This window comes from Panthera leo, chromosome E1 (assembly GCF_018350215.1).
Source record: "Panthera leo isolate Ple1 chromosome E1, P.leo_Ple1_pat1.1, whole genome shotgun sequence".
NCBI lineage: Eukaryota > Metazoa > Chordata > Mammalia > Carnivora > Felidae > Panthera > Panthera leo.
In genome coordinates this window covers 54,681,090-54,706,730 of record NC_056692.1, presented here as the reverse complement: position 1 = coordinate 54,706,730, position 25,641 = coordinate 54,681,090, and the positions used below count along the sequence as shown (strand labels likewise).

General features: G+C 45.9%; 2 protein-coding genes across 2 annotated transcripts; one reads left to right on the top strand and one right to left on the bottom strand.

The window, feature by feature from the left end:
- The first annotated feature begins 5,480 nt into the window (after nucleotides 1-5,480).
- On the top strand, nucleotides 5,481-12,098 carry LOC122206732 (CMRF35-like molecule 5). Its single transcript, XM_042916188.1, has 3 exons — nucleotides 5,481-5,600; nucleotides 9,639-9,971; nucleotides 11,760-12,098. Exons 1-3 carry the CDS (start codon nucleotides 5,561-5,563, stop codon nucleotides 11,936-11,938), a joined length of 552 nt encoding a protein of 183 aa, XP_042772122.1. The 5' UTR covers nucleotides 5,481-5,560; the 3' UTR covers nucleotides 11,939-12,098.
- Nucleotides 12,099-19,097: 6,999 nt separating this feature from the next.
- Nucleotides 19,098-25,064, bottom strand: LOC122207182 (CMRF35-like molecule 5). Its single transcript, XM_042917044.1, has 4 exons — nucleotides 24,919-25,064; nucleotides 23,240-23,569; nucleotides 21,635-21,758; nucleotides 19,098-19,273 (listed from the first exon to the last, which is right to left on the bottom strand). The coding sequence occupies exons 1-4, from the start codon at nucleotides 24,956-24,958 to the stop codon at nucleotides 19,171-19,173; spliced, it is 597 nt and encodes a 198-aa protein (XP_042772978.1). The 5' UTR covers nucleotides 24,959-25,064; the 3' UTR covers nucleotides 19,098-19,170.
- Between the last annotated feature and the right edge of the window lie 577 nt (nucleotides 25,065-25,641).

The following is a 25,641-nucleotide window of genomic DNA, read 5'->3' as shown; positions in this document are numbered from 1 at the left end:
ACATTCTATAAGAATCCCTCAGTCTGGCAGAGCCTGGTTACAGAGCCCTGGAAGTCGGGAGCAAATTGAGCCTTATTGCCAGTGTCAAGTGCTTTTGTTAAATTCACTTTATGGGTTTTAGCATTTGTAGGAGCAACCTGGATACTTTGAGCCTAGAAATCAGGCCAGAATGATCTCTGTAGCAAAGATCAGGATTCTGATCTGTAGCAAAAGAGAAGTTAAGACAGGCACATGGGGGCACCTGGGTGACTCAGTCAGTTAAGAGTCTGACTCTTGATTTTGGTTCAGGTCATGATCTCACGGTTCATGGGTTCGAGCTCCACATCGGGCTCTGCGCTGACAATGCAGAGCCTGTTTGGGATTCTTTCTCTTCCTCTCTCTGCCCGTCCCTTGCTCACATGCTCTTTCTCTCTCAAAATAAATAAATAAGCTTAAAAAAAAAAAAGACAGGCCCATGAAATCAGAATTTAAGAAGACAAAACAAAACCAAGGAACAAAGAAAAAAAGAAACAAACCAGAAAACAGACTCTTAACTACAGAGAAAAATGGATGTTTCACAGAGGGGAGGGAGTTGGGTTTGGTGAAATAGTGAAAAAGACTATTTAGAGTCCACTTATTGTGATGAGCAGTCAGTAATGTATAGAACTAAAAAAAACCCAACTATAATGGCAGTGAAAAAAAATCAATGAAATTCAAACAAAGGGGAATTTACACTGGACATGGACACTTATTTTTGTCTAAAGTTGAACTTCTTCAGTCTTGCCAAGGGAGTCGTGAAGGCTAACCATGATACTAATAAGATAATTGAGAGCTCTATATGAAATATATATTTAAAAATGTACCCAGTTTAAAGGATACATCCTCTGGCCATTGGTGGTTATCACCTCCTAATAGCAACTCAAAGCAACAGCCTTTTTGTGGCTTGACTCAAGTCAGAAGAGGTGACCAGAGAGGGCAGAGGTGATGCAGCCTCCCATGACCCCAAAATTTACTCCTAACATTGGACTAAGAAAGCAAAGGCCTTCAGTGCACAGGCGATAAAGATGGTTTAGTGTAACTGATGTCTCCAATCTCCCATGAAAATATGATACATGTCCAGGGTCAGACCCACTAATGAGTAACATCACATAGGGTTCTTCTGGAATGGGACTTTCCAGCACTGACAAACAATGAGGGTTGAGATACAAAGGTGTCCGTGGTCTGGAACCTCTCAAAACAAACACCCCTGAGAGCTGGCACAATCAGACAGAGAGAAAGAAATTTGGATTCCCAGTTTATTTGATGGCTACCATTTGACCCCAGTAAGTGCACGCTCTGGAAAGTGGAGACCACAGAGGAAATTCTCGCTGGTCATACAGCCAAACACTTTAGACATAAAACAACATAAAAGGAAAAATCGAACAGCTTTATTGAAGCCTTGGTTGTTTGGGAGCCACAATAACACCTAGGAGGGATGTGTCATGGGGCTGGGGACTGTGTGTTGTTTACAGTGTACCTGCTCGCATGGAGGTTTCTTGAGGCTGGTGGGTGACCTAGTGTCAGTCTACCCCATTCCATGACCAGCTCATCCTATCATGGGAATCCTCTTCAGGTGACAAGAGCTCAAACAGCTTTTAAGTGCTCGACATGTGTCCACCAATTTTGCAGCTCTGGCTTCCAAGATGTCCCTTAGCAACAGATGACAAACATCAGAAATCATATAGACAGAGGAAAACAAAGAGCATTTCTGGGATGAAATGGATCAGTAATGAAAGGACACTCAGCCAAATTGAACTGGTTGAACCACAAAGCCACTAAGCCCAAGGAACTAGGTCCACAAATATTTCTTCTGCTCATCAAAATTGAGAGAGATAGGGACTCTCATCATGCTATTTCCTTGGCCTCAGCAAATAGCCATTCCAAGAGCCTGGCATGGTAAGAAATCTTACCTTCTGCTGGCTATATGTCATATGTCCTGGGGGCATCTCAGCTGTGGCAGAGTCTCAGTAAGTGGTGTCCAGCTAGTCCTGCCGACTACACCAACTGCTGGGGAGCAAGAATGTCCCATCCCCTTCTCAGGGAGAAAGAGTTCCTGGGTCCTTCAAGGTCCTTCTAGCTGGGCTAAGAATCAACTTCATATGAGATAGATTAACAGGAGAAATTAAAATTTAATAGTATGTATGTGGAGAACTCACACTGAAATGGCAGTCAGGCATAAAGGGTATAAATGTCAATTTGAATTAAGGAAAAGGGGGTAGTGGTCTGGGAACTCAAAGGGGAAAAAAAGCAACTCACAGGAAGATGAAAACCAGTAAATGTGTGTAAACAAATGCTTGCCCTGCCATGCAATTGGGTTACTCAGATAACATTTATCCCTCGTAATAACCCTTATCTGCAAAGACCCTCCAGTTGAGATTCTTGTACGTAATAAGGAAGGGGTAAAAGTTTCTCTGGAGCCCACAGGGTCTCAACTGCCTTTATTTCAGAATAATCTTCCTGTCAAATGGCCCATCTTGGAGCGTCCTGCCCACAGCCCCTATACCTCTGTGTTGGCGTGTGAAAGCTGAGACTTCTCCTGGATTGGGGCTCCAATGAACCCTTGGGCTTCTGCCCACAGCCCAGAAACTATGAAGGGATGATAGAAGGAATATTGGCCTCTCAAACTTTTCCCCCCTCCCTTTCTTTCTCAGGTTTGATTGAGGTGTAATTGGGAAAAAATAAACCAATACGCTTAAAGTGCACAGTTTCACACATTTTTCTTGTTGGTTTTACTACTTCTTAAATCTTACATATGGTACAACTTTGTGGTGGTGTTCAGTTCTATGTGTTTAACACACGGATAATTTCACGGAACCACCACCACAAACATGCAAAGCAACGCTATCACCTCGCGGGAAAGGTCTTTCACTCTGACTCCTGTTTCTTTCTTTGCAGGCAGTCCAGCTGGTGAGGTTAGAACTTCAAGTGCTGATGTGGTTTTTGTGGACTGTGGTTCCCACATGCACTGGTCCAGCTTTCTGGAGCCTTGCAGGTGCTCCTCTGATGTGCCCCCATGGGCGCCATCCAATGGCCAGTCCATGACTGGTGAAGGTCGTCACCAAGTTCTCAGAGTTGGGGTATTCTCTCCAGGGTCTGAACAGGAGCGCACACTGGGGCGCGATCCTGAGAGACCAAGGGTCTCTTTCTTCATCTGCTTTCTCTTCTCCATCCCCCCACCCCCGGCCCCCACCTTTCCCTCCCAGCTTTCAGAACCTCCACCTTCTTCTTTCCTGGTCCTTTGGCTAGGAAGTTTGGAGAGCTGAGGCTTCTCTCTCCCCAGTCTGCTGTGTACTTCCTATGATTGGGTTTGCATCCAGGCCAAGCAGCAGAAGAACCAACAGAGAGAAGATGCACTGGTATCCCCCTCTCCCCGCTCTTGGAGTCCAAGGTCTTTTGGGCAGCAAGGAACGTCCTCCTTCAGAGTTCTAGCAGTCGACCCCCCACTGGCTGCAGGTGGAATTGCAGCTTCTGTCCTGAGGCTTGCTGGGGACCTGGTGGAGGGAAAAACACAAACACTGAGGAAACTCTGGGAATATAAGCCCTATCTTCCATTAATGCTTCGTTTTACTCCTCCTCCGGAGCTCTTAAGATCCCTGCTGAGCCTGAACTTTCAGGATGTGGGATATAGGGTTCATCCTCAGACAGGAGAATATAGAAGGATGTAGAAGGAAACATAATCAGGAAACTTACAGCTGGATTGGTCCAAACTTGGTCTGGTTTCCTTCTCCAATTATTTGCTAAAGTTCATTTTACAGGAAGCTCAGATAGTCACTCCACGTATTCTGTTTGGGTTCCTAGTTGTAGTCATGAGGAGAAGTCTGTGGAGTGTGTTGACTTCATCTTACCCAAAATGGACCCTGCAGCATAGATTTGCAAGGGCAAGAACTTGGAAAGCAATCAACAGCTAACAATACAGGAAGAGTTAATTATGCTACAGGCACACAATGGAACATTAAGGCAGCTATTGAAAGGATTAAGTAAACACATGTATAACGATTTCAAAAAGGTTCACGGTAAAATTTAAAACCTTTTTATTACAGTATAATATACACACAGAGGGTGCACACATCCGAAGTGCACAGCTCAATGTATTTGCACAAATAAAACACACTCGTGCAACCAGCACCTAAATCAAGAAATAAAGATTTCCATTCTCCAAAGGGCTCTTCCACTTCACAAAACATTTGGGGAAACTAAGGCAGCTAGAGACAATGCTGGAGGCCACCTTCAAACATCTTTACTCTGGAATTTGGAAGATGCTTCTGCCTGCATGTGGGAAAGCATAGCCTGTAGGTCAAGGAAGGGATGGAAGGGTAATGAATTAGGCACAATACAACACACCTAATTCACATGGTGTTTTGCACACACATACTCAGAGCCCCAGTCAGCTATGTTTTGGGTCAATCTCAATTACAATCAGATAACCAACAACGATCAGACATTTGAGGCAGGCATGTTACATGAAAGAGAAGGATCAAAGCAGACCAGACCAAACCAAACATGACCACAGTGAGGAGAGTTTCGAAAACCTTAGCAAGCAGAAACAAAAAAGTAGCTTTTGACATAAAAATATAATTCCCAAAGTAAATATTTCATCCAATGGTTGGAAGAGAAGATAAAGCACTAAAGAAAACAAAACCTTTCCAAGAAGTAGGACAAAAATGTGGGAAACATAAAAGAAAAAAGGAGACAAAAGAATTGATTCAGAGAGGAGAGGGAAAGGGAGCAGGGAACAGTCAGAGAAGGGGACACCTGAAGGAAGAGGGGATGCCTTTGTGAAAGTCACTTAGGAATCATTAGCATAAGCAGTTTTGGGGCTGGGAAGAGGCCAACAGCCCACAGTCAGGGGAAATCTGCCAAGGGTGACAGAAGAAGCGTCTAGGGCACGATAAGGGTGGTGGGAACAGGTGATTTCTCCTACCTTATAATCTCCCCATGGCACTTCTGCCTCAGAGGAACTCAGGACTTCAGGGGTACCCCAAGAGGAAGGGGCAGCAGGTCAGGGTCTGGGCTGGACAGGACCCAGGGCAGGAGAGGTGGTCTGGGATGCACCGAGGTGGGCTTCCCAGAAGGAGGTTCAGGATGGAGCTGTATGGCCAACGAGGCTGGGTGTGAGCCCTGAGGATTGATTCTTCCCCACGTGCAAACCCAACGTGTGCCCATCCCTCCCTTGGACCCGACCCTGAGGTTCTGGTGTCCCTTCCCTGCTGCACTGGGTCACCTGGTTTGCTGGCAGCTGGCTCCCCAGGTCCTCACACACAATTGCAATAGCACCCTGGACAGTGGGATGCTTTGCTTCTGCAAATCACGGAAGACATGATGACGTCAGCCATATGCTCCCAAAGAAGGCACTGATTTTCTTCTAATTAATGGAATTAGGAAGTAACTGAAGAAAAAAATAAGGGAAGTAGATGAGAGAAACTAAAAAAAAAAAAAAAAAGATTTAGAGAAAGAGCAGGCACTTTGCTTCTGAGCTCAGTTCAGTCCCCGGCGGGCAGCTAGCATTAGCTGAGCACCAGGGAGACATCCAAGGCAGGAGGACATGTGGCTGCTCCTGGTTCTGTTCCTTCCCATCGTCCAAGGTGAGTGGCATGGGCCCTTCAGGACTGAGCACCTGCAGGATTGGGGCAGAACACAGACAGGATCTGTCCCACAGGGAAATTATAGGACCTTTAATTCATCCAGACACTTAACTCTCTAAAAACCTTTTCGGAAAAAACAAACAAACAAAAAGAGCTTTTTTAGGGCACATGGGTGACTCAGCTGGTTAAGCACCAGACTCTTGATTTCAGCTCATGTCATGATCTCTTGGTTTGTGAGTTTGAGCCCTGCATCAGACTCTGCACTTAACATGCTCAGCCTGCTTGGGATTCTCCTTCTCCTGCTCTCTCTGCCCCACCCCTGCTTGCACACTAGCTGTCACACTCTCTCTCTCAAAATAAATCAATAAACTTTTAAAAATTACAAGAAAAAAACTTAAAAATATTTTTTTGTTACCTGACAGGTACTAAGTTAGGTGTTGCAGAAAGAAAATAAAAATAAATAACATAAATGGTGTCTGTTTTCTAGGGCACTATTTGTCCTCCCTGGCAGATAGGTTGATAGACAGATGACAGATGGATGGATGGATGGATGGCTAGATAGATGATAGTTAAATGCATGAATTCCTGAAGAATTTTTAAGGAGCTCAACCTCCAGCTGAGACCCACTCAGTCAAGGTGGGGTTCAGACATCTGAATCACTTAAAAACCTGCACAACTTGTGTTGACTTGTCCCTCGAGCAGGGAACGTCTCTTCCGAATTGCTCAGAGTACAGGTAGAAAGACAGGCAGTGAAACCTGGGTGTGACAGGCTCTCTGGAGAGTTGTTCACCCCCACAGAATAGCCTGAGTCTCTGCTCTGCATGAACCAAAGACCAGACAGTTGTCCAGAGTGGTTAGGGTAACAACTGAGACATCAGAGAGGGAAGGCCAGAGATTATAAGGTGTGTATTTTGGGGATGGATTTCATATCTTGAAGACAGCTAGTGCTTGATGCTCCCAGAGGATAGGAGCTACTACAGGACCATTTGGCTGACCCAGCTCTGCTCCCTGTCATTGAACAGAACCACAGGGTTTGGGACTGGATGCAGATAGTGTTTCTTCCAGGAAGGAGGTTATCAGAGGAAATAAAATGACTTAATTTATTCATCCATTGACTTCGTCATCATATGTGTGGAAGAGAAAAACTCTGATAGGGAGATTTCCAGGCAGACAATTTTGGGAAAACTTGCATATTATTATGTTCTTAATGTGGAAGTTCATGCGGGGATAAAAGGGTTACAAATGTGTATTAGTCATAATTGCAACATACCACAGACTGAGTGACTTAAGCTATAGAAATTTATTTTCTCGCATTCTGAAGGCTGGGGGGTCAAAGATCAAGGTGCAGGCTGATTCAGTTTGTGATGAAAGCTCTCTTTCTGGTTTTCAGCAGTCACCTTCTCACGGTCATCTCCTCTTTGTTCACAAGCAAGGGGGGAGGGAGAGAGGGAGAGACAGAGACAGAGACAGAGAATAAGGAAGAGAGAGAAACTCTCTGATGTCTTTACTTGTAGGAGCACTAATCCCATCCTGAGGTCTCCATCACGATCTCCTCTAACCCTAATGTCTTGCCAAAGGCCCCATCTTCAAACACCATCACATGGAAGGTTAAGACTCCAACATATGAATTCTGGGGCAATGCAAACATTCAGTCCTCCACAACATAGAGACAGAATTGATCAAGCGGCAAACAGGGATAGCTCATCTGTTGTCATTTTGACATCACCACCACCCATTTTAAAATTTAAAAAAATTTGATGTTTATTCATTTGTGTGTGAGAGAGAGAGACAGAGTGTGAGTGGGGGAGAGACAGAGAAAGAGGGAGGCACAGACTCTGAAGCAGTCTCCAGACTCTGAGCTATCAGCTCAGAGCCTGATGTGGGGCTCGAACTCACAAACCCTGAGATCATGACCTGAGCCGAAGTCAGACACGTAACCAATTGAGCCACGGAGGTGCCCTACCACCATCCCTCTAACTCGTCTTCTGCTTCACAGAGCAAAATCTGGGAATCACATTTCCCTTAATCACCTTCCTTCTATGGGTTGGAGTTTGTCAATGGAAGTACTTGTCAGAGATTTGGAAGGTGGGAGAGCAGCCTTACACTCTGGAGGCAGCTGAAGGGCCCATGGGTGGGTTAGAGATTTGGAGTGACTTCTTGTCAGGTTCTTGGGAACCCTTACTCTGTTGGTGAAGACTGAGATGATTGGTGGGAGTTTCTCAGAGAATTTTTAGGATCTCAGCAGCTTCTTGTGGACTCTTGAGCAAACTCATTCTGGAGCTTTTGGCTGTGAACACAGGGTTAGCTTCCTTTCACTTGAATCAGTGGAAAGACTAGGACATAACTGCTCACAGCAACATTATTCACTTGGCCAAAATGTAGAAAAATCCTGTATGTCATCAACTGATGAATGAGAAACTGTATGTGACTTATCCCTAACAAAGACTGAGTGCCCATATACACTACCACGTGGATGAACCTGAACAATTATTATGTTAAGTGACTGAAGCCAGAAAAAATGGCCATTGATTGTATGATTCAGTTCATATGAAATATCCAGAAGGGAGAAGTCATTAGCGGTTACCAAAGGCTTCAGGCAAAAGGGAAATGAGGAGAGATTGGATGTAGGGTTTCTTTCTAAGGTGACGAAAATATTCTGGAATTAGAGGTGATGGTTGCACAGCTTTGTGAATACCCTAAAAACCACTGAAGTACAGACTTTAAAATTTATGACATGTGAATTATACCTCAATTTTTAAATTGGACAAAAATAAATCCTTAGTCTTAAACAGTATTTCTTCATTTTAGAAAGGAAGAAAATGATCACTGTCTTAACTTAGCTAATTGGAAAAAGAGCACAGTGGCAATTTTGAGGAAATAAGAGGAATAAAATTATACATATGAAAACTTAATAATAGGAGATAAAAACAGTAACATCTACAAACTAATCTCAAAACTGCTTTAGTGATGCAAAAAATAAGGAGGGGAAGAAAAACAGGAAGGACATCTTGTGGCATGTGTAATCAACAAAATCAAAGAACGTGTGTAGTCAGAACATGTAATTATAACTGATATGAACGCTTTAATTATTAAAGGTGCATTCTAGGGGTGCCTGGGTGGCTTGGTCGGTTAAGCGTCCGACTTTGGCTCAGGTCATGATCTCACGGTCTGTGAGTTTGAGCCCTGCGTCGGGCTCTGTGCTGACCACTCAGAGCCTGGAGCCTGTTTCAGATTCTGTGTCTCCCTCTCTCTCTGCCCCTCCTCTGTTCATGCTCTGTCTCTCTCTGTCTCAAAAATAAATAAACGTTTAAAAAAAATTAAAAAAAAAGGTACATTCTAATTGCAGGACTTTATGCTAATACATATTCTGTGAAATAGGTAACTTCCTGGAAAAAAACTAACCAAAACAATAGAACAGATTCAAGAACCATGGAAGAATTTGAATCTTCAACATTCATGGGAAAACAATTTCCAAGTTCGAAGAATTTGTCCCAATAATGAATTTGTCACGTAGTTTTGTAGATAATTTCTTAACACTTAAAGACACAGAAATTCCTTTGTTCTATTTATGTGCTGATGGCCAGTGTTTTAACATAGGGATGTCCCCACAAAATCCAGATTCCTGGTTACTCTCGAAAAATGAAAAGATCTGAAACCACAGAGCCAACATCTTGCATGAGAGCAGTGGGCCAAAGTGTACTGGGGTCTTGCCTTTCCTTGGGTCATTTGCTCTCCAGATGACATTGGCCACAGGGAGGGGGAGGAGTGGGTTATAGGATGTTGCCATTGCTCAGTATGGGTGTTTTTGATTCTTTGAGATCTGTAGTTGTGCTCTTAGGTGATTTCTGGGGTGGATTTGACCCACTGGAGTTTTGAAGGACAAAGGCCTGTCTTGTGGAACGTCTATTCCTTCTTTGACTGTTATTCAACTCATCAGGTACTTGGGTTTATTGGAATCATTTGTGATACAGGAGGCTGTGGCTCTTCCTCAGGCAATGGGGTGTGGTGGTGACAGGCACGTGGACTTGTGTTTTTCAGGCTCATATCCCCTCATGGCAGTGTCAAATGCAGTGAGTGGCCCCGTGCGGGGCTCGCTGACCGTGCAGTGTCGCTATGAACCTGGGTGGGAGACCTACAAGAAGTGGTGGTGTCGAGGAGCTAATTGGGAGAACTGCCGTATCCTTGTGAAAACCAATGGATCAGGGGAGAAGGCAAAGGGTAACCAAGTGTCCATCCAGGACAATCAGAAAATGCACACATTCACCGTGACCATGGAGGAGCTCAGGTGGAACAATGCAGACACCTATTGGTGTGGGATTGAGAGATATGGAACTGACCTTGGGGTCAAAGTCAAAGTGACCATTGACCCAGGTAAGAGTATGTGTAAGTGTGGCTGTGTGTCTTTAGAGCCTGCTCTGTCCTGGGCCCTGAGGCTCCTCTCCAGTGACTTCAGTGTCACTCAGAGTGAACTGTCACACAACGTGGTTGAGTCCTGAGTTCTCCTAGAACCCGAATGACCCCTTAGATGCTCTCACGGATCCCAACACCCTCCTCCAGGACTGGATCAAGCCTTTTTGGGCATGTGTTTCTCTGCACAGCTCAGTGTCTGAGTCTATTGCCCACAGAGATCAAGGTGATGGTCCCAGTTTCAGCCCATAGGCCAAAGGGACCTCCTTCCATGGGACCCAGAGACCCCAATTCCTGCCAATGCTTTCCTGGGCTTCTGGTGCCCTGTGTTCCTGCTCTTTCTAGAATTTGGGGCTGGGACTTCATAGCGGCTATTCCCCCACTCTGTTCTGTAGCCAATGTCAGAGGGAAAGGGCTCCCAGCATAGTTGTGGTGGTGTAGTTGATTTCTGAGGTCCAGAATGGCCTCCATAGTCAAAGCGCTGTTTAAATCTATCAAATACGTTTTGTCCATATCTATGAGATGATCATATGATTTGTGTCCTTTAGTCTGTTAATGTGGCATATTATACTTATTAATATTCTCATGTTCACACAATTTTGCATTCTTGGGATAAACCCCACTTGGTGATGCTTATTTTGCTTTTATATCCCTGAATTAGGTTTTCTGATTTTTGCTTGCAGACTTTTGCATTTTTTCATGACTGGTTTTGCCTATAATATTTCTTATTGCACTGCATTTGTCAGGTTCTGGCATCAAGATTATGTTAATCTAATTAAATGGATATGGGATTGCATCCTCTTTCCTATGTTCTGGAATTTTCTGTGTAAGATAGACATTATTTCTTTAAATGTTTAGCAGATACGTCCATTGAAGCTCTAAGTGTCTGGAGTTTCCTTTTGGAGAGGTGTTTTATTACTTTTTTTAAGTAAGCTCTACACCAAATGTGGGACTTGAATTCCCGATGCTGAGATCAAGGGTAGCACATTCTACACACTGAGCCAGCCAGGAACCCATGGGGAGGTTTTTAATGATGGATATGACTCATTCAAATAATTGTAAGATGATTCAGGTTTTCTATTTCTCTTTGTGCCTGTTTTAGTATAATACATTTTCTGTAGAGTATTTTTTAATTAACTTGTTTTATTTTTTATTTTTTTTAAATTTACATCCAAATTAGTTAGTATATAGTGCAACAACGATTTCAGGAGTAGATTCCTTAGTGCCCCTTATCCATTTAGCCCATCCCCATCCCACAACCCCTCCCATAACCCTGTTTGTTCTCCCTATTTATGAGTCTCTTCTGTTTTGTCCCCCTCCCTGTTTTTATATTATTTTTGTTTCCCTTCCCTTATGTTCATCTGTTTTGTCTCTTAAAGTCCTCATATGAGTGAAGTCATATTATTTTTGTCTTTCTCTGACTGACTAATTTCACTTAGCATAATACCGTCCAGTTCCATTCCACCAGAGGTTTCAAATTTATTGGAATAAACTTGGTTAGATGTCCCTTTATTATCCTGTTCCCTTAGTATCTTACCTTATTATAATATGCACAGAATATTATGTGATATGCCTTTTTTCATTTCTGGTATCAGTTATTCAGACCTCTCCTATCATCACTAATATCTTGCTAGGGTGGTTTTTTTTTTTAAATAACTGTTGCCTTTTTTGTCTTCTCTATTTTATATTTTCTTTCTACTTCATTAATTTTTTTTCTTCATATCTTTTCTTCCTTCTCCTTTCCTCTGCAAGTGACCATGCAGTGTCACTACAGCCCAGAGTGGGAGACCTACGTGAGGTCCTGGTGTCCAGATGCTGATCTGAGTAGCTGCACCATCATTGTTCAAACCGCTGGATCAGAGCTGAAGAAGAACCTTGTGTCCATCAATCAGAAAATGCACACATTCTCCATGACCATATGGGGAGAGTAAAACAATTTTTGAGAAAAATGACCTGTTGTGTTTCTAAGTTGCTCCCAGGCGTTTTACAGAATGGCATCCCTGTTCACACACGAAATCTGGAAATTCAGAGAAGGACCCAAGCTTAGAATTCTTCCATAAGTTCCTTCTTTGCTTTTTCTGGGGCACCTTTTAAATTAACCTCTTGGATTTGATTCTGTGAAAAATCAGTGACCTCTTCCCCGACCCCCTTGTAAGTCACAGGGGCTCTCAGTCTCTTGCTTGTTCGTGGTCCAGGATGGGGGACTGCCCTTCCTCAGGCTCTCCCCTGGATCTGTAAACAATAAATGTTGTGACTCTGCTTCCATCATGTGGGTGTATTGAAACTGCGCCTTTCATTAAAATGTTCCTGTCCCTGGGTGGTTCATGTCCCTAAAGTGGGAGTGTGGCTATGGAGGGAGCTACCTACCTGCCCACCCACGTGGGTGGTTGTGCCTCCTCATGCAGCAGGTCGTGATCTGCATCTTCTTAATTCAGTGAACCAGCTCTGGCTTCTAAATACACATGGAGGAACTCAGGCAAGTCAATGCAGACACAGCCTGGTGTGGGATTAGGAGAGTTGGAGATGACCGTGGGTCCAAGTGACCATTGACCCAGGGAAGTACTCTTCCCTCATGGACCACTGGCATCTCCTCAACAAGAGGGAGCTAGTGGAAAAGTGGGCAGATAGGCCAACTTTTATAATTATTTGTGGATTTTTAGAAAGAGAAATTTTAAAAATACACAAAGTGTAAAGTAGAAAAGTATGTTCTGTCTTCTACCCTACTCCCCTACCCAAAGGTAGGACTATAACCAGTGTGTGTGTGTGTGTGTGTGTGTGTGTGTGTGTGCGCATGTGTGTGACTGCATGTGTGTGCATGTGTGTATGTTTGCTTAGGAGAAATTCTATGTGTTGAAGCATATGTGTGTGTATATTTTTTTCCTCCCTCAAAGAAAAATAGCTATATTATTCTACAGCCTGCCTATTTTCAGTTAATGTATTTTAAAAATCATTCCATAGCAATATCTACAGACTTTTGTTTTTCATGGTTTCATAGTATTTCATGGTATCTGTATATCATGATTTGTTTAGTTTTTTTGTTCATGATGGACATTTCAGTTGTTTTGATTTTTTTGCAACTACCTGCAATTGTGTAACAATTCTCCTTGCATATGGGGCTTGATACACATTTATGGATATACATGTAGGCACATTCCTGTAAAAAAAAAAATAGCTCTGTTACTGGTCTGTGCAGTTTTCAATTTGGTGCATATTACCAAAAAAGGTTATAACATTTCTATCCTCGCTGAATGTGTTAATAAATACCCACCCCACCTTGGATGTGGTCAATTCTTTATCTTTATACTCTGAGTGGCAGACTTGGCATATTGATGCACATGGCACATGACCTGGGCCCCCAGGCAGTGGAGAATGCTGTAGCGGATGGGAGTGGATGAGAGGGGAGAAGGAGTGGCAAAAGGCTGCCAGGCAGAGAGCTACCAGGTTGGTGATGGTGGGTGAGCTGAGAACCAACAGGACACCTGCCCTCATCGAGAGAGAGAGGTTCCAGGCTGCCACCTGCTCCAGCTTGCAGACCTTCCCAACAGCGTCCCTCCTTACACTAGACTTTGGCAAATATCAACTTTTATTTGTAGAGGGAGTAGCACCTTCAAAAGCTTATGGGTGAAAAGAAAAGAACTCAACAAATCAAAGGAAAAAAAAAAGAGCATACTTCACAAAAGGCAATGCCCAAGGAAACATAAGCAAGGCAGCTCATATAAATAGTCCTACTCATTCTCCAGGAAATGATAGACAACAGGAGGATTCTAGAAGTGTAAAGAGAATGAGGCACAAGATAGGGTGATGGAAAACAAGCAGGCTGACCTCAGAAAAGAGAAGGAGCAGAAGAGAAAGAGCCAACGTTGCCCAGAAGAAAGAATAGGGAAAGAACCACAAAACCCAATGATAAGTGTGCCTAAAAACGCACAGACGTGGTGCCCTGTGGAAATTTCATGGAGTGAAGTTTAAGTGAACCAGTACAAAACGTGTGGAGAGGCAGACATTGGTATAGAAGACAGAGAGGTGATGCCACAAATGTACGTCGGCTATTCCTTTGGGGGAGAAAAGAGAAGGCAAAGGAAACATAATTGAATCGAATTAAAAACTATCCAGGAACAAAAGGATCTTTCAGACTGTTACTGAAAGCCCACCTGGTGACCCAGGAAAGGAACTGATACAGATGATCCACACCTAGAACAGTATGAAATTACCAAACCATGTGGATAAAACAGAATCATATGGGCTGGTATCAGAAACGATGATCAAATCAGAAGGTCATGCCAGAAGGATCATGTTGTCTGTGACAGAAATAGGCTAGCCTCATAACAACACTGCATCCCAGAAGACAGGGAGGAGAATCTATATGTTCTGAGCAAATGGCAGAATAGTCTGGGAATATTCTGGCAACAATCTCATGCATGAAATATAGCACCCTGAGTCCTTTAAAAGCAGAAAATCTACATCATGATGAAGTATCGCCAACAAAGAGATAAGTTAAATAGTGAAAAAAGAGAAGCTATGGTTAGCAATGAATATATTTTAAAATATACAAAAAACCGTAAGCAATGGTGGGGACTATTACAGGACAGAGTGGTAAATATCATAGATTCCAAGAATACTATGCTGACAGTATCAGCACTGGGTAGAGGAGGGTGGCAAGGGGTGAGATGCAAATGTCTTCATCTTTTAAGGCATAAAATCCATAGATAGTTTAAGTGTGTCATTAAAAATAAAATGGTAGGGGTGACTGGCTGGCTCAGCTCATTAAGCGTCTGACTCGATTTTGGCTCATGTCATGATCTCATGGTTCGTGAGCTCAAGTCCCACTATCAGCTCAGACCCTACTTGGGATTCTCTCTCTCCCTCTCTCTCTTCCCCTCCCCTGATCACTCTGTCACAAAAATAGAGAAACTTATAAAGGATATAAGATGGTAATGTGGAGGCTTAGAGTTCAAGCAAAGTGCAGAGGGTGTCCAAGTGAGGGGCAGCTTGGCATGAGTGTCAGGGCCTCAGCAGGGTGAGGAAGCCCTCCCCACTGAGGGTCAGCTCATTCTGGGGTGACAGAACCCAAGAGTGTGAGAAGGGCATCCACATGGAAGGAATTTGTGTGTAGGATATCAAAGCCCTCGTAGGGTGGGGCTGGAGGTAAGGTGGTGTAGGGCTGCGCATGGGTGTTGAGGCAAAGCCTGTCTCTTCCAGGTGAGATTGGTTACAAGTGGCATTATTGACCCATAAGTAAATATAGGAAAACTTCCAGAAGTCAAGTTTCTCACAGTGCGAGAGGAGAGTCACAAATAGAGAAAACCAGAAAACTAGAATGAGCCCTGTGCTTCTGACTGGGAAGTGGGAGCATTGCAGGGAACTGATAGTTTCAGTCTGTCCCTGAAAGCCCATAGATGTGAACACAATAGGGAGTATGTTTCCATCAGTTACCTGTATATGTAGGTGTATCTGCAGAGGACCTAGGAAAAGGGACATCCTAATAACTAGAGAGCACCCAGCTCCTGGGCCTTTGGCTTCTCGAAAATCATTCTCCACTAAAAGGAAGTAGAGTTCTTTGAGAAGTGGCTGATTCCAGGGCTGGGGCACAGAACTGACAAGTTGAGCCTTGGACATCTTGTGTCACAAAAGAGGAAGAGGTCAAGGGCCAGAGAGACACATCAAAAGGACAGGAAGCTGCTCGAAGGGGCTCCCACTGGCCAAATCTGGGACAATTTGAACATCAAAACACATAATGGTGGTAATGGAGTGTAAACCCTCGGAGCAAAATAAAAGCCATTTTAGCATATATTGGTATAAGCATATAAAGGACTAAATTGAAATTTGATGCGGAACTGGTGATTTACATTGTTTCAAAGAACTTTTTTGCAATACTTACTAATTATAAGTAACAGGGCAACTTTGTAATGAAGAAGTCCTCCGGCCACAACCTTCAGCAAGTGACCAAGTGGACCCCATTGGTAATGGAACAAATTGAAATCACGTGTGCCACCTGGCAAGATGCACATCCTGAAGGCGAGGCAGGAAGCTGGTGCCAGAGCCCCTACCCCACAAGTGACAAAAATACAGCAGGGCAGCGACCCCAGAGTCTTCTGTTCACTTGTGGGTTCAGGTCTTCCCTCATGGTTGGCACATACTCAAGGCTTGGTTCTGCTTTCGATCGTGATGGGGTCTAGAATTTTGAAACCCCTTTTTGGCTGGAGCCCTAACGTCCATGGGACACAGAAGAAAGTCCATGATGGTTGCAGGTGGCTCACAAACTTGAGATGAAATATGTTTTCCAGGGAATCGGGGCCCCATGGGAAGGCATTTTCTACTATGTTAGAGGCCTCAGGAAAAAGAAGGGCCAGGGCTGTGTGGCCAAGGGGGCCACTTGGCTTCTCAGGCTGTCCTCATGCCCACCAGAGACAACAGTGGTGCTGGCAAGCCCTATCAGTCCTTTGGGGACCCTGAGTTTGTGGAAGGGGACTCCATGTCACAGATCCCAAGACTCAGCTGCCTCCCTCTTGTTCCTGCCAGGACCCCTCCGGCCCCAGCTCTCTGTGTTATCTGAGACCCAATTCAACAAAGAGACACATGTAGACAAGTAAATACACCCCCACAGACTCTCTAGTCACCTGGATGCATAGCCGGACTTGCTGTTTTTCCCTGAGGGCTTCTGGGTAGAAAACTTCAGGTTCTGAGACCTCAGCCCCAGAGCCTGAGTGAGAGGGTATCTCTTGAGGAGACAGACACCACCATCTGGACCACAGGATCAGGATTGAGCCCACCTAGACCTTCCATCGCCCAGTCCATCTCAGTCCCGCACCAGTGAGCTGTGCATCCTGTGTACGGAGGTTCCCTCATGGTGACCGTGAAAATGAGGGTCTCCAGATGGTCTATGAGGGACACAGGGCCTCTCCTCCACTCTGTCACCAATGTGGTGGCTTCCACAAGTCTCTTATAGGCAAGGAGGTACTGTTTGTGGCACCAGAAATTAGTGTTCGTCTTTCATTTCTCCCAAGATGGAAATGACATGCTCAGAGTCCCCCCACCATGGTGTCTATACCTTCTTTTGACCCCTCAGAAGCAGGGAGCCTAGAAAACCCAGACTGATATCCTTCTCCTTACCCATGCAAGGGACAGGGTCTTAGTTCCCTGGGAGTCACCTCCCACTCTGATGATAAAGCAGGTATTACTGAGCAATTCCATGAGTATCCAATGCTCCCTGCCATTGATCATTGTCTCTATAAGTAACATGAAACTTTCATTGACTGCCACTGTGTCTGAGGCAGGCACAGTCACATCTCCTCTGAGCATCTCCTGAGTCTAGACAAACTGGGCTCTAGGCAGTATAGGGGACATTAATCACTTCACTTTACACGTGAGGAAACTCAAGCCAGACAGAAGACACTTGCCCAGTGCCACAGAGCCAATGACACCTGTGCCAAAACTGGAAACAAAGCCTTTGATCACAAGCCTGGCGTAATTTCTACCCTCAACCCCCAGGATGTACAAGGTTACTTCTGTTTTGGTGTGCGCACTCTATGTTGGTTCCTATTCCAAATGAGACCACCATACAAAGATTCAGCATAACAAATAGGGCACAGACACCATGCTAGTCTAAGCTTTTCACCTTAGCACTCTCTGATCTATGGAATGTAGGAAAGGACCCCCCAAAATCTCCTCCACCATTATTCTAGACACTTGGAAAGACTTCTTAACTAATGAGTTCTTGGTATTTTCCCTGATTAGGGCTTCAACATATGAATTTGGGGGCAACATGGGCTTATAGTTCTAATAAAATGGTTCGAAATAAAATATGGATGCAAAAAAAGAATAGACAGCCCAGGAAGAATGTAAGTGGAGGAGAACCCCCCCAAACCCCCAAATCTTTATTGAGAGGAAACATGTATTCTCTTGAAAATTAAAAAAGAAAATTGCTTATTTGTTATTTTTTGATGAGTGAGTAAGAAGATGTTGAACATGAAGAACCCAGTATTCTGGGCTTGCAGTTGCTCACCTGAGGGAGGGGGTGGGTAGGAAGGAGGGATGGTGGAAAGGCCAAAGGCCAGGCCAAACCCAGGAATGGATGATTGTTGGTGTGAGCTGCCTGGAACATGGACAGTATCACAGCTGTTACGGGGAGATCTGAGCCTCTTAGACTGTCCCATCTAGATGGAAAAGTCCAAATGGTCCCTGGAGCCCCTGCACCTAAGGGCCAGTGGGGTCAAGGTACAAATGGAGGAGCAGAAATGAATTGTTTCTTGTGACCACTGGGTAAGTCCACCGTGTTTGGAGGCTACTGATGTAGATACAGGGATAGGTGGATATTTGCATTGTTTCAAAGCCCCTCCCCACAAAACACTTATACTTCACAGAGGAAAAAAGAGTACCTTCAATGAGCTTTGTCAAATTTATAGTGATATATCTGTATACCTGTATTAAGATCTTGTTTGAGATGAAAGTAACCCAGGTATTCCAGGCTTAACAAAGGTGATTAGACTGTGCACTTAGCATGAGAAGATTATAATATTTGAGGTATATATATACCATGATACATTTTTTTAAATACAGAAAATAATTGCAGACGTAGATCCCTATACTTTCCTTTAACTCTCTTGACCATCAGTGAAATTTTGCATTTACATAGAGGGAACCCTTGTCAGGACCTCTCTGAGGGGATTAAAAGGCTTATCCAGGCCTCTCCCTTCTACTCTCCCACCTCCCTGTTGCTGGAAACAATCTAAATCTACAATTGGACTTAGAGTCACTTCACAACCTCTAGAATGGATGGCTCATACTCTTACATATAAAACATTGAAACAGTGTCCCCTCCAAAAAAAAAATCTCCAAAGAGTGCAGGAAAGATTTTAATAGGAAATGTATTTTATAGGATGCAAATGTATTTACTAGGAAATAGATTTTAATAGGAAATGTATGGTGCAAACAGATAGGATGTGGGTCAGGTGATGGTCCAACCCTGCTCAGACAATTCTTTCCCAGGAGGCACTGATGCAGCAGAAGGTGGAATCCGTGGACCTCTGTACAGCTGGCCCATCAGGGATCTTTGTCCACGTGGACACATTCTGAAACTTTTTGGTTTAGTTGAGGTTTTCTACTTACTGGTTGGTATGGAACTTGAAAACCCATCATTGGCCAGAGTCTTGAACGATGTAATAGTCATTTATCCTTGGCAGAGCCACTCCAGGGTTGCAAGGAGAGGAGGTACCAGGAGGATCCACACAGGAAGATTCTCTGCTGCTCCATTGATGGCCAGGGTCTCTGACCTGTGCAGAGCAGTCAGGGAGCCAGAGTTTAATACTAAGATCAGGATGAGGGGAGTCCTCACCTAACAGGGACCCTCTTCTCCCTTGGAACTGCAGTCACTGCCCATTCCCTGATCAGAGGTCAGAGGATGTGGGAGAGTTGGTGACACAGGGGCTGTGGTTTTCCTGCTCAGGCTGACTTATTCTCCTGCTGGAGCCCCCCTGACTCCCCACAGCACAGTAACAGCAGGTCCCCAAGCAGGGGCACCTTTTGTTGCTGCATCCCCCCACATCCTCTCCACGTCACCAGCAGGCCACCCAAGATCAAGGATTTCCCCTTGCTTGACTCTTTTGGTTCTACGTCTGTCCCACCTTATGTAAATTCTGCCCTTCCTTCCTTCCTTCCTTCCTTCCTTCCTTCCTTCCTCTCTTCCTTCCTCTTTCTTTCTTTCTTTCTTTCTTTCTTTCTTTCATTTATTTTTATATTTGAGAGAGAGAGAGAGAGAGAGAGAGAGAGAGAGAGAGAGCGAGCCTGAGCAGGGGAGGGGCAGAGAGAGATGGAGACAAAATCTGAAGTGCAGATCCCAAATTCTGTCCATCTTTCAAGCTAGGATATAATATTACCTAATACAATAGAGGAAAATTTCCACTCCCCTTTCAATCTGGATGCTTACCTTTCAGCTTCTCCTGGGAGGAGTCTCTTCTAGCTGTGACCCCCACCTGGTAGCACATAGAAGGTGCACTATCTCATGCACCCTGGACAGTGGCACGTGGTCTATTGGACAGTTGGGCCCCTGCTCACATATGTCCCCCTGGCAGTCCCCATCAGTATCCAAGAGTCTGATGTCCTCACCTTCTGCCTCATCCCCTCCCCCACAAGCAGTGCCAGGACCCCCCTGGAGGCCATTCTGTTCTTTCCTTTTACCTGCCTCGAGGAGGATTTGTCATGTCCATTTCACAAAGGACTTTTCTTGAGGGAGAGGACATGCTGCCTTGCATTTCCCAAAATTATCCTTGAACCCACTGTGCTCTTTTCCCATGTTCCACTCCCCGTGGGGTTGCTGCCCTTCTGCCCTCCCACAGGCTTCCTTTTCTGCCCTTCAGTCCCCTAAAAGTTCTGCATCCTCCCTTCCCACTCAACAGAACAACTAGTCTCCAAATAGTCATGAGTAGGACAGAAGCTGGTTGTGATGCATAAGCCAAGTGCCTGGCCTCATTTGCACATGAGTGAACACACTATCCAGCGGGCCAGGCTCCAAGGAATAGGGACCTTCAGAAGGGAAGAAAGACAGACTGGAGCTCAAGGGGAGGTGGTGGAGGGCACTTGTGGCAGGAAATGCACCATCACCATGGCCTGGGATGGAGTGAAGCAGGGCAGGGTGTGTGCCCTTTGATGAAGGAGTTAATTGTTCTTTGGATGCCTGTTGAGGGGATTGGGCTTTAGGTTGATGGCCCAACCTCTCTACCGTGTTGGGAATGTGAGATAGCAGGAATGCCAGCTTCCCACTCCTTCCCAGCATTTCCCAAGCATTTGGGAGGAGAGAGCTGGATCCATGGAACAAGTACCTGCCCTTGACAGTGGGCAGAATGACTCCCCCTCAAAGATGTCCTAATCTCCAGACCTTTGAATATATTAGATTCCTTGGCGCAAGAGAATTAATGATGCAGATGGATTTAAGATTGCCAACCAGCTGACCCTGAGATGGGGAGGTGATCCTGGGATATCTGGGTGGACCCTATGGAATCGCCAGTGTCTTTATAAATGAAAGCACACAGGAGAGCCAGTGTCAGAGTAATGAGGGTGAGAAAGACTCAACCACCCCTGCTGGTTGATGGAAGAGACCACGAGCCAGGGGTGCAGCGGCCTCCAGAAGCTGGAAAAGACAAGGAAGCCCTTCTCCCTCAGAGCCTCCAGGAGGAGCCAGCCCTGCCAGCACCTTGAGTTTTAGCCCAGTGAGCCTCATCCCAGACCTTGTCTCCAGAACTTTAAGATCATAACATCGTTTTGCCTTCAGCCACCAGGGTGGTGGTGATTTGCTCCAGCAGCCACAGGGAGCTAATCCAGAACCCTTCCCTTCTGGCAACTTGAGGCTGAAAGCACCTGCTCCTGTTTTGGCTGCTTGGGGGTCGGGAGCCAGGTCAGAAGGAGACCAGAAGCTTCTCTCCTACAGCCCAGCTGAACAACTTAGCTTAGGTTTCTTGTGGGGAGGGGGAGCACTTTAAGGACTCAGAGGTACAAAGAGGGGGCCCAGTGCAGACCTTGCTGTTTCTCCCCAGCAGAGGAGACATCAGAAGGGCCAATGGGGGCCCCTGTCAGAGTGCCCCAGGGGAGAGCTGTCCCAGGGCAGCAGTGGGAAAGTCTGTGGGTTCAGCTGTGCTCACCTGCTGTGGGGGTTGATCAGAACAATAGGCTGGCTGCTGTTGATGCCCTGGGTAAAAGGAGGAGAGGAAGCTCGACCGGCTGGTGTTCTCGCTACAGGCTTGGGAGAGTCTGTTGGATCAGGGGCTAAACACACAGAGCAAAGCATGGTTGTGAGTGTCACAGGTGGCTCCCATGGTCTCCACACCCCACCCCCAGGGATGCAGAACCTTTCTGTGTTAGTGCCACTGCTCAGCCATGTTGGCTTTCTCTTGCATCTTTTTGCTTTCTTATTCAAAACATACGATTTCTTATTTGCGGATAAATACCAGTTTACTACCTTGTGAGGGATTTAGGGTTACTGGTTATGTAGGAATTCACATTCAGTTTCATCTTGGTGTCCTATTAGACACAGCTCAGTATGTCAGAACCATGTTCCCAATCCCTGGAGCCTTAAATCAGCCAGGCAGGCTCCTTTCTGAGTCTCAGCCTGGCTTGAAGCAGGCTCTGTGCCACCTGCCCTGAAGCAATGTGACCCATGAGCTGGCAAGTCCAGGGTTCCCTGTATTCTGGGGCTGCCAAGTGCCCGCAGCTTCTGCTTCCCCTTGGGTCCCTTTCTGCCTACCTGGGGCTTGCTTTCTTACTTCTCCAGGTCTGCCAAGGGAAGGTCGTCTGGGTTAAGGGTCCAGACTCCAATTCTCTTGCACCAACTCCTCCTCTACTCTTGCACACATCTACCACATTTGATGTCCTTTTCAGTTAATTTCTAGAACATTCTAAGACCAGCATCCTTCCCACTGCACACATTTGCACACATGTGCATATTCTAAGTTTGAAGAGATTTTTCTCTGCTCTAGAAATGGAGTGTTGAGTAGCAGGTGCATTACCTACCTAGTGTCTGTGTGTCTGTGTGTTGGAGACAAGACGCAGAGGTCCAGACATGGAGCTGTTGGGTGGGGGCTATAACCTGACTCTCTTTCCAGGCTCTTCTCTTAGGAGGACTTAGTGCTTCTGGGGCAGCTTCAGGGGAGACCAGGGTCCCCTCCAAGGATAGAGGCAGCCAGAAGAGAAGGTGCCTGCACCACAGTGGAGTCTGTCTTTCCTTCTCCTAAAAATGGGTTCATAGTCCCTCACCTGCTCCTTTGTGCTAATGTTGCCAAGGGTGGGGGGGAGGAAGAAGAAGGAGGAGGCAGGGAGAGGGTGTCTTGTCCTATAGCTGAGACCATCAGGATCATGGCCTTATGGCACCCCACTCCTCCATGCAGGCCTGACATCACCCCACACAGGCTGGGATGTGCTGAGGGTGAACATGACCGGGAAAAAAGGAGCTGCCTCCCCTGGACAAGCCTGTCCTGACCGAGTGTGTCCTTCTCTAACCCTCTGGGGAGACCAGATGGACTCATGTGGCATTGTGGGGGCTCACTCTTTCTTCCAGTCCTTTCCAGAATCTTAGTGCCCCCCATCCATGCTCTCACATGCACATACCCGCTCACACAAGCACATGCACACGTGTGGTCTCAGGCAAGATTCCAGACTCCTCTCCATCCATCGGGGGAAGACAGAGAAACAGTCCTGACTCCTCTGGGGGTGGGTCCCAGGGGCCCAGAACACAGGAGAGTAGTGCCTACCTGGGTCGACAATCACGGAAAATTTGAACCCTATGTCAGTGCCGGTCTGCTCAATCCCACACCAGTAGGTGTCTGCGTCGTCATACCAGAGATCCTCCAAGGTCACAGTGAACATGTGTCGGCTGTGATTGTCCTGGATGGACACTCGGCCCTTCTTCACCAGTTGCTCTGACCCGGTGGTTTTAATAAGGATTTTGCAGGAACTCCAGTTCTTCCCGCGACACAACCATTTCTTGTAGAATTCCCATCCTGGGCTATACTCACAGGACATGGTCAATGTACCAATTGCTGTGCCTCTCACCATACTCTCCTGGCAGGTGGAGAAGTGGCCTAGAAAACAGAAACCCAACATCCTTGAGCCCAGGGCTGACCCAGGTGCCACTCGGGCTTCTGACCCTGCACTGAGACCAACCAAGAGCCTCTGTCCTCTGTCTAATCGCCACATTCCACCTGTCCCTTCATCCCCCGCAGGATTTCTTTTGCTGTCACCCATCTTGTGAACCCTCCTTGGGTCTCCTAACTGCCCAATACAGGGGCCTCTGCTCACTTCATCCTACTGACCACCCTCCCCTGCCTGCCCTCAAGCAGCACCTTTTCCCGGCAGCACAGAGGGCACACTGCAGCCACAGGTGTATTTCTGAATCCCAGACTGGTGAGACAGCATGGTCCGTCCTCATCCCAGCCCCTGACAATCTAACCCCCACACACCTACAAACCCTCAGCCTCCAAACTTACATGAACTAAACACACACACACACACACACACACACCAAACACACTCACTCACTCAGACACATGATTGCTTGTATTTTTACCTACACATTGTGCTCTTCTGTGTTTCCATACCTTTGTACAAGTTGTTCCCTCTACCAGGAATGTGCTTTATTCTCCGTTTGAGGGAAAAAAACCCTTAATTCATCCCTCAAGTTTCAGCTCCAACAGTGTCTCTTCTCTGGTTTCCCCGGTTCTGCAACAACTTGGTCACTCTGGTGCCTCCAGGGCACTTTGCCCCCATCTCGGGTATTGTGTCTAGGACATTGGATTGCATCTGGTCGTTGAATCATCCAGAGCAGAGACCCAGGCAGGCTAATGTGTGGGGACGAGCAACTCTCCAGAGAGCCTGTCACCCTGGTTTTGCTGCCTGCCTTCCTCCCTGTTGTATGAGCTCTTCAGAAAAGAGTTTCCCGGCTCAAGCTACAAGTTAAGACCAGTTGTTCAGGCTTTTAAATGATCCAGATGTCTGAACCCCACCTTGGCTGAATGGGTCTTAGCTGGAGGCTGAGTATCTGTGCTCTTTAAAACTTCCTCAGAAATTCATGCATTTATGTATGAGTGTATATATGTGTGTGTGTATGCCTCTCCGTACCCTCTATCTATTTATCCATGCATCTACCATCCATCCATCCATCCATCATCTGTCTATCCTTCTCTCTGCCAGGGTTGACAAACTGTCCTAGACACAGACACTGTTTGTATTATTTATTCTATTTCCTTGTCCAACACCTAACTTAGTACTTATCAGGTAACAGTACTTAAAACAAATGTTTTTAAATAAATAAATAAATAAATAAATAAGCATCTGGCTGAATGAAGTCCCTGCCATTTCCCCCAGGACAGACCCGTCCATGTCCTGCCCCAGCCCTGCAGGTGTGCCGTCCTGAAACCCCCACCTTACTCACCTTGAACGACGAGAAGGAACAGAACCGGGAGCAGCCACATGTCCCGCCTGCTTGGCTTGTCTCCCTGGTGCTCAGCAAATGCCAGCTGCCCTCCAGGGACTGAACTGAGAATAGAGGCAACCTACCTTCTCTTTCTTCTAAATTATTCTTTTATAGTTTCTCTCATCTACTTCCCCTCAATTTTTTCTTCAGTTACTTCTTAATTTCATTAATTTGGTGCAAAGCAGCGGCAATGGTTCGGAGCTTATGGTTGACGTGATAAGGTGGCCCCACTCCTTGCTCTGGCCCCTCAACTCAGCATCCCCTAGAGTCTGACTCTGATGATCTGCTTTCCGGGGAGGGTCCCTGCTTGTTCCCCCCACCCCCCACTCTAGCACCACTTCCAGTCTGTGCGCACCTACTTCCTGCCCCCCCCCCATCTTCCAGCCCAGTTCTCCACTTTAATGGCTGTTGGAGCCTTGTACAGCTGTCCACCTTGTTAGCAGCTCAGATGTGCTCCAAATGCCATTTCTTGTCATCTTCATCCCTAAAATCAATCTGTCCCAACACCTGGTCCCTGGGCCCAAGGCTCCCTCTCCACCTGCCTCCACCACTCTAGTCTTCTGTAGACAAAGGCCATGGGGTCTTCTCCCTGCCACCTGCCACCCTCAAAAGGCCTGGCAGGGGTGGGGGGCTTGGAGGTGAAGCAGTCCAGGGCTTTGCCAGAGGAGTAGGAGAGGGCGT

Excerpts from the sequence above, each read along its gene's own strand:
- LOC122206732 (XM_042916188.1), top strand. The coding sequence starts at position 5,561 with ATGTGGCTGCTCCTGGTTCTGTTCCTTCCCATCGTCCAAG. Across the intron at positions 5,601-9,638 it reads GTTCCTTCCCATCGTCCAAG|GCTCATATCCCCTCATGGCA; the intron begins GTGAGTGGCATG and ends TGTGTTTTTCAG. Across the intron at positions 9,972-11,759 it reads CAAAGTGACCATTGACCCAG|TGACCATGCAGTGTCACTAC; the intron begins GTAAGAGTATGT and ends TTCCTCTGCAAG.
- LOC122207182 (XM_042917044.1), bottom strand. The coding sequence starts at position 24,958 with ATGTGGCTGCTCCCGGTTCTGTTCCTTCTCGTCGTTCAAG. Across the intron at positions 23,570-24,918 it reads GTTCCTTCTCGTCGTTCAAG|GCCACTTCTCCACCTGCCAG; the intron begins GTGAGTAAGGTG and ends TCTGTTTTCTAG. Across the intron at positions 21,759-23,239 it reads TTCCGTGATTGTCGACCCAG|CCCCTGATCCAACAGACTCT; the intron begins GTAGGCACTACT and ends CTGTGTGTTTAG.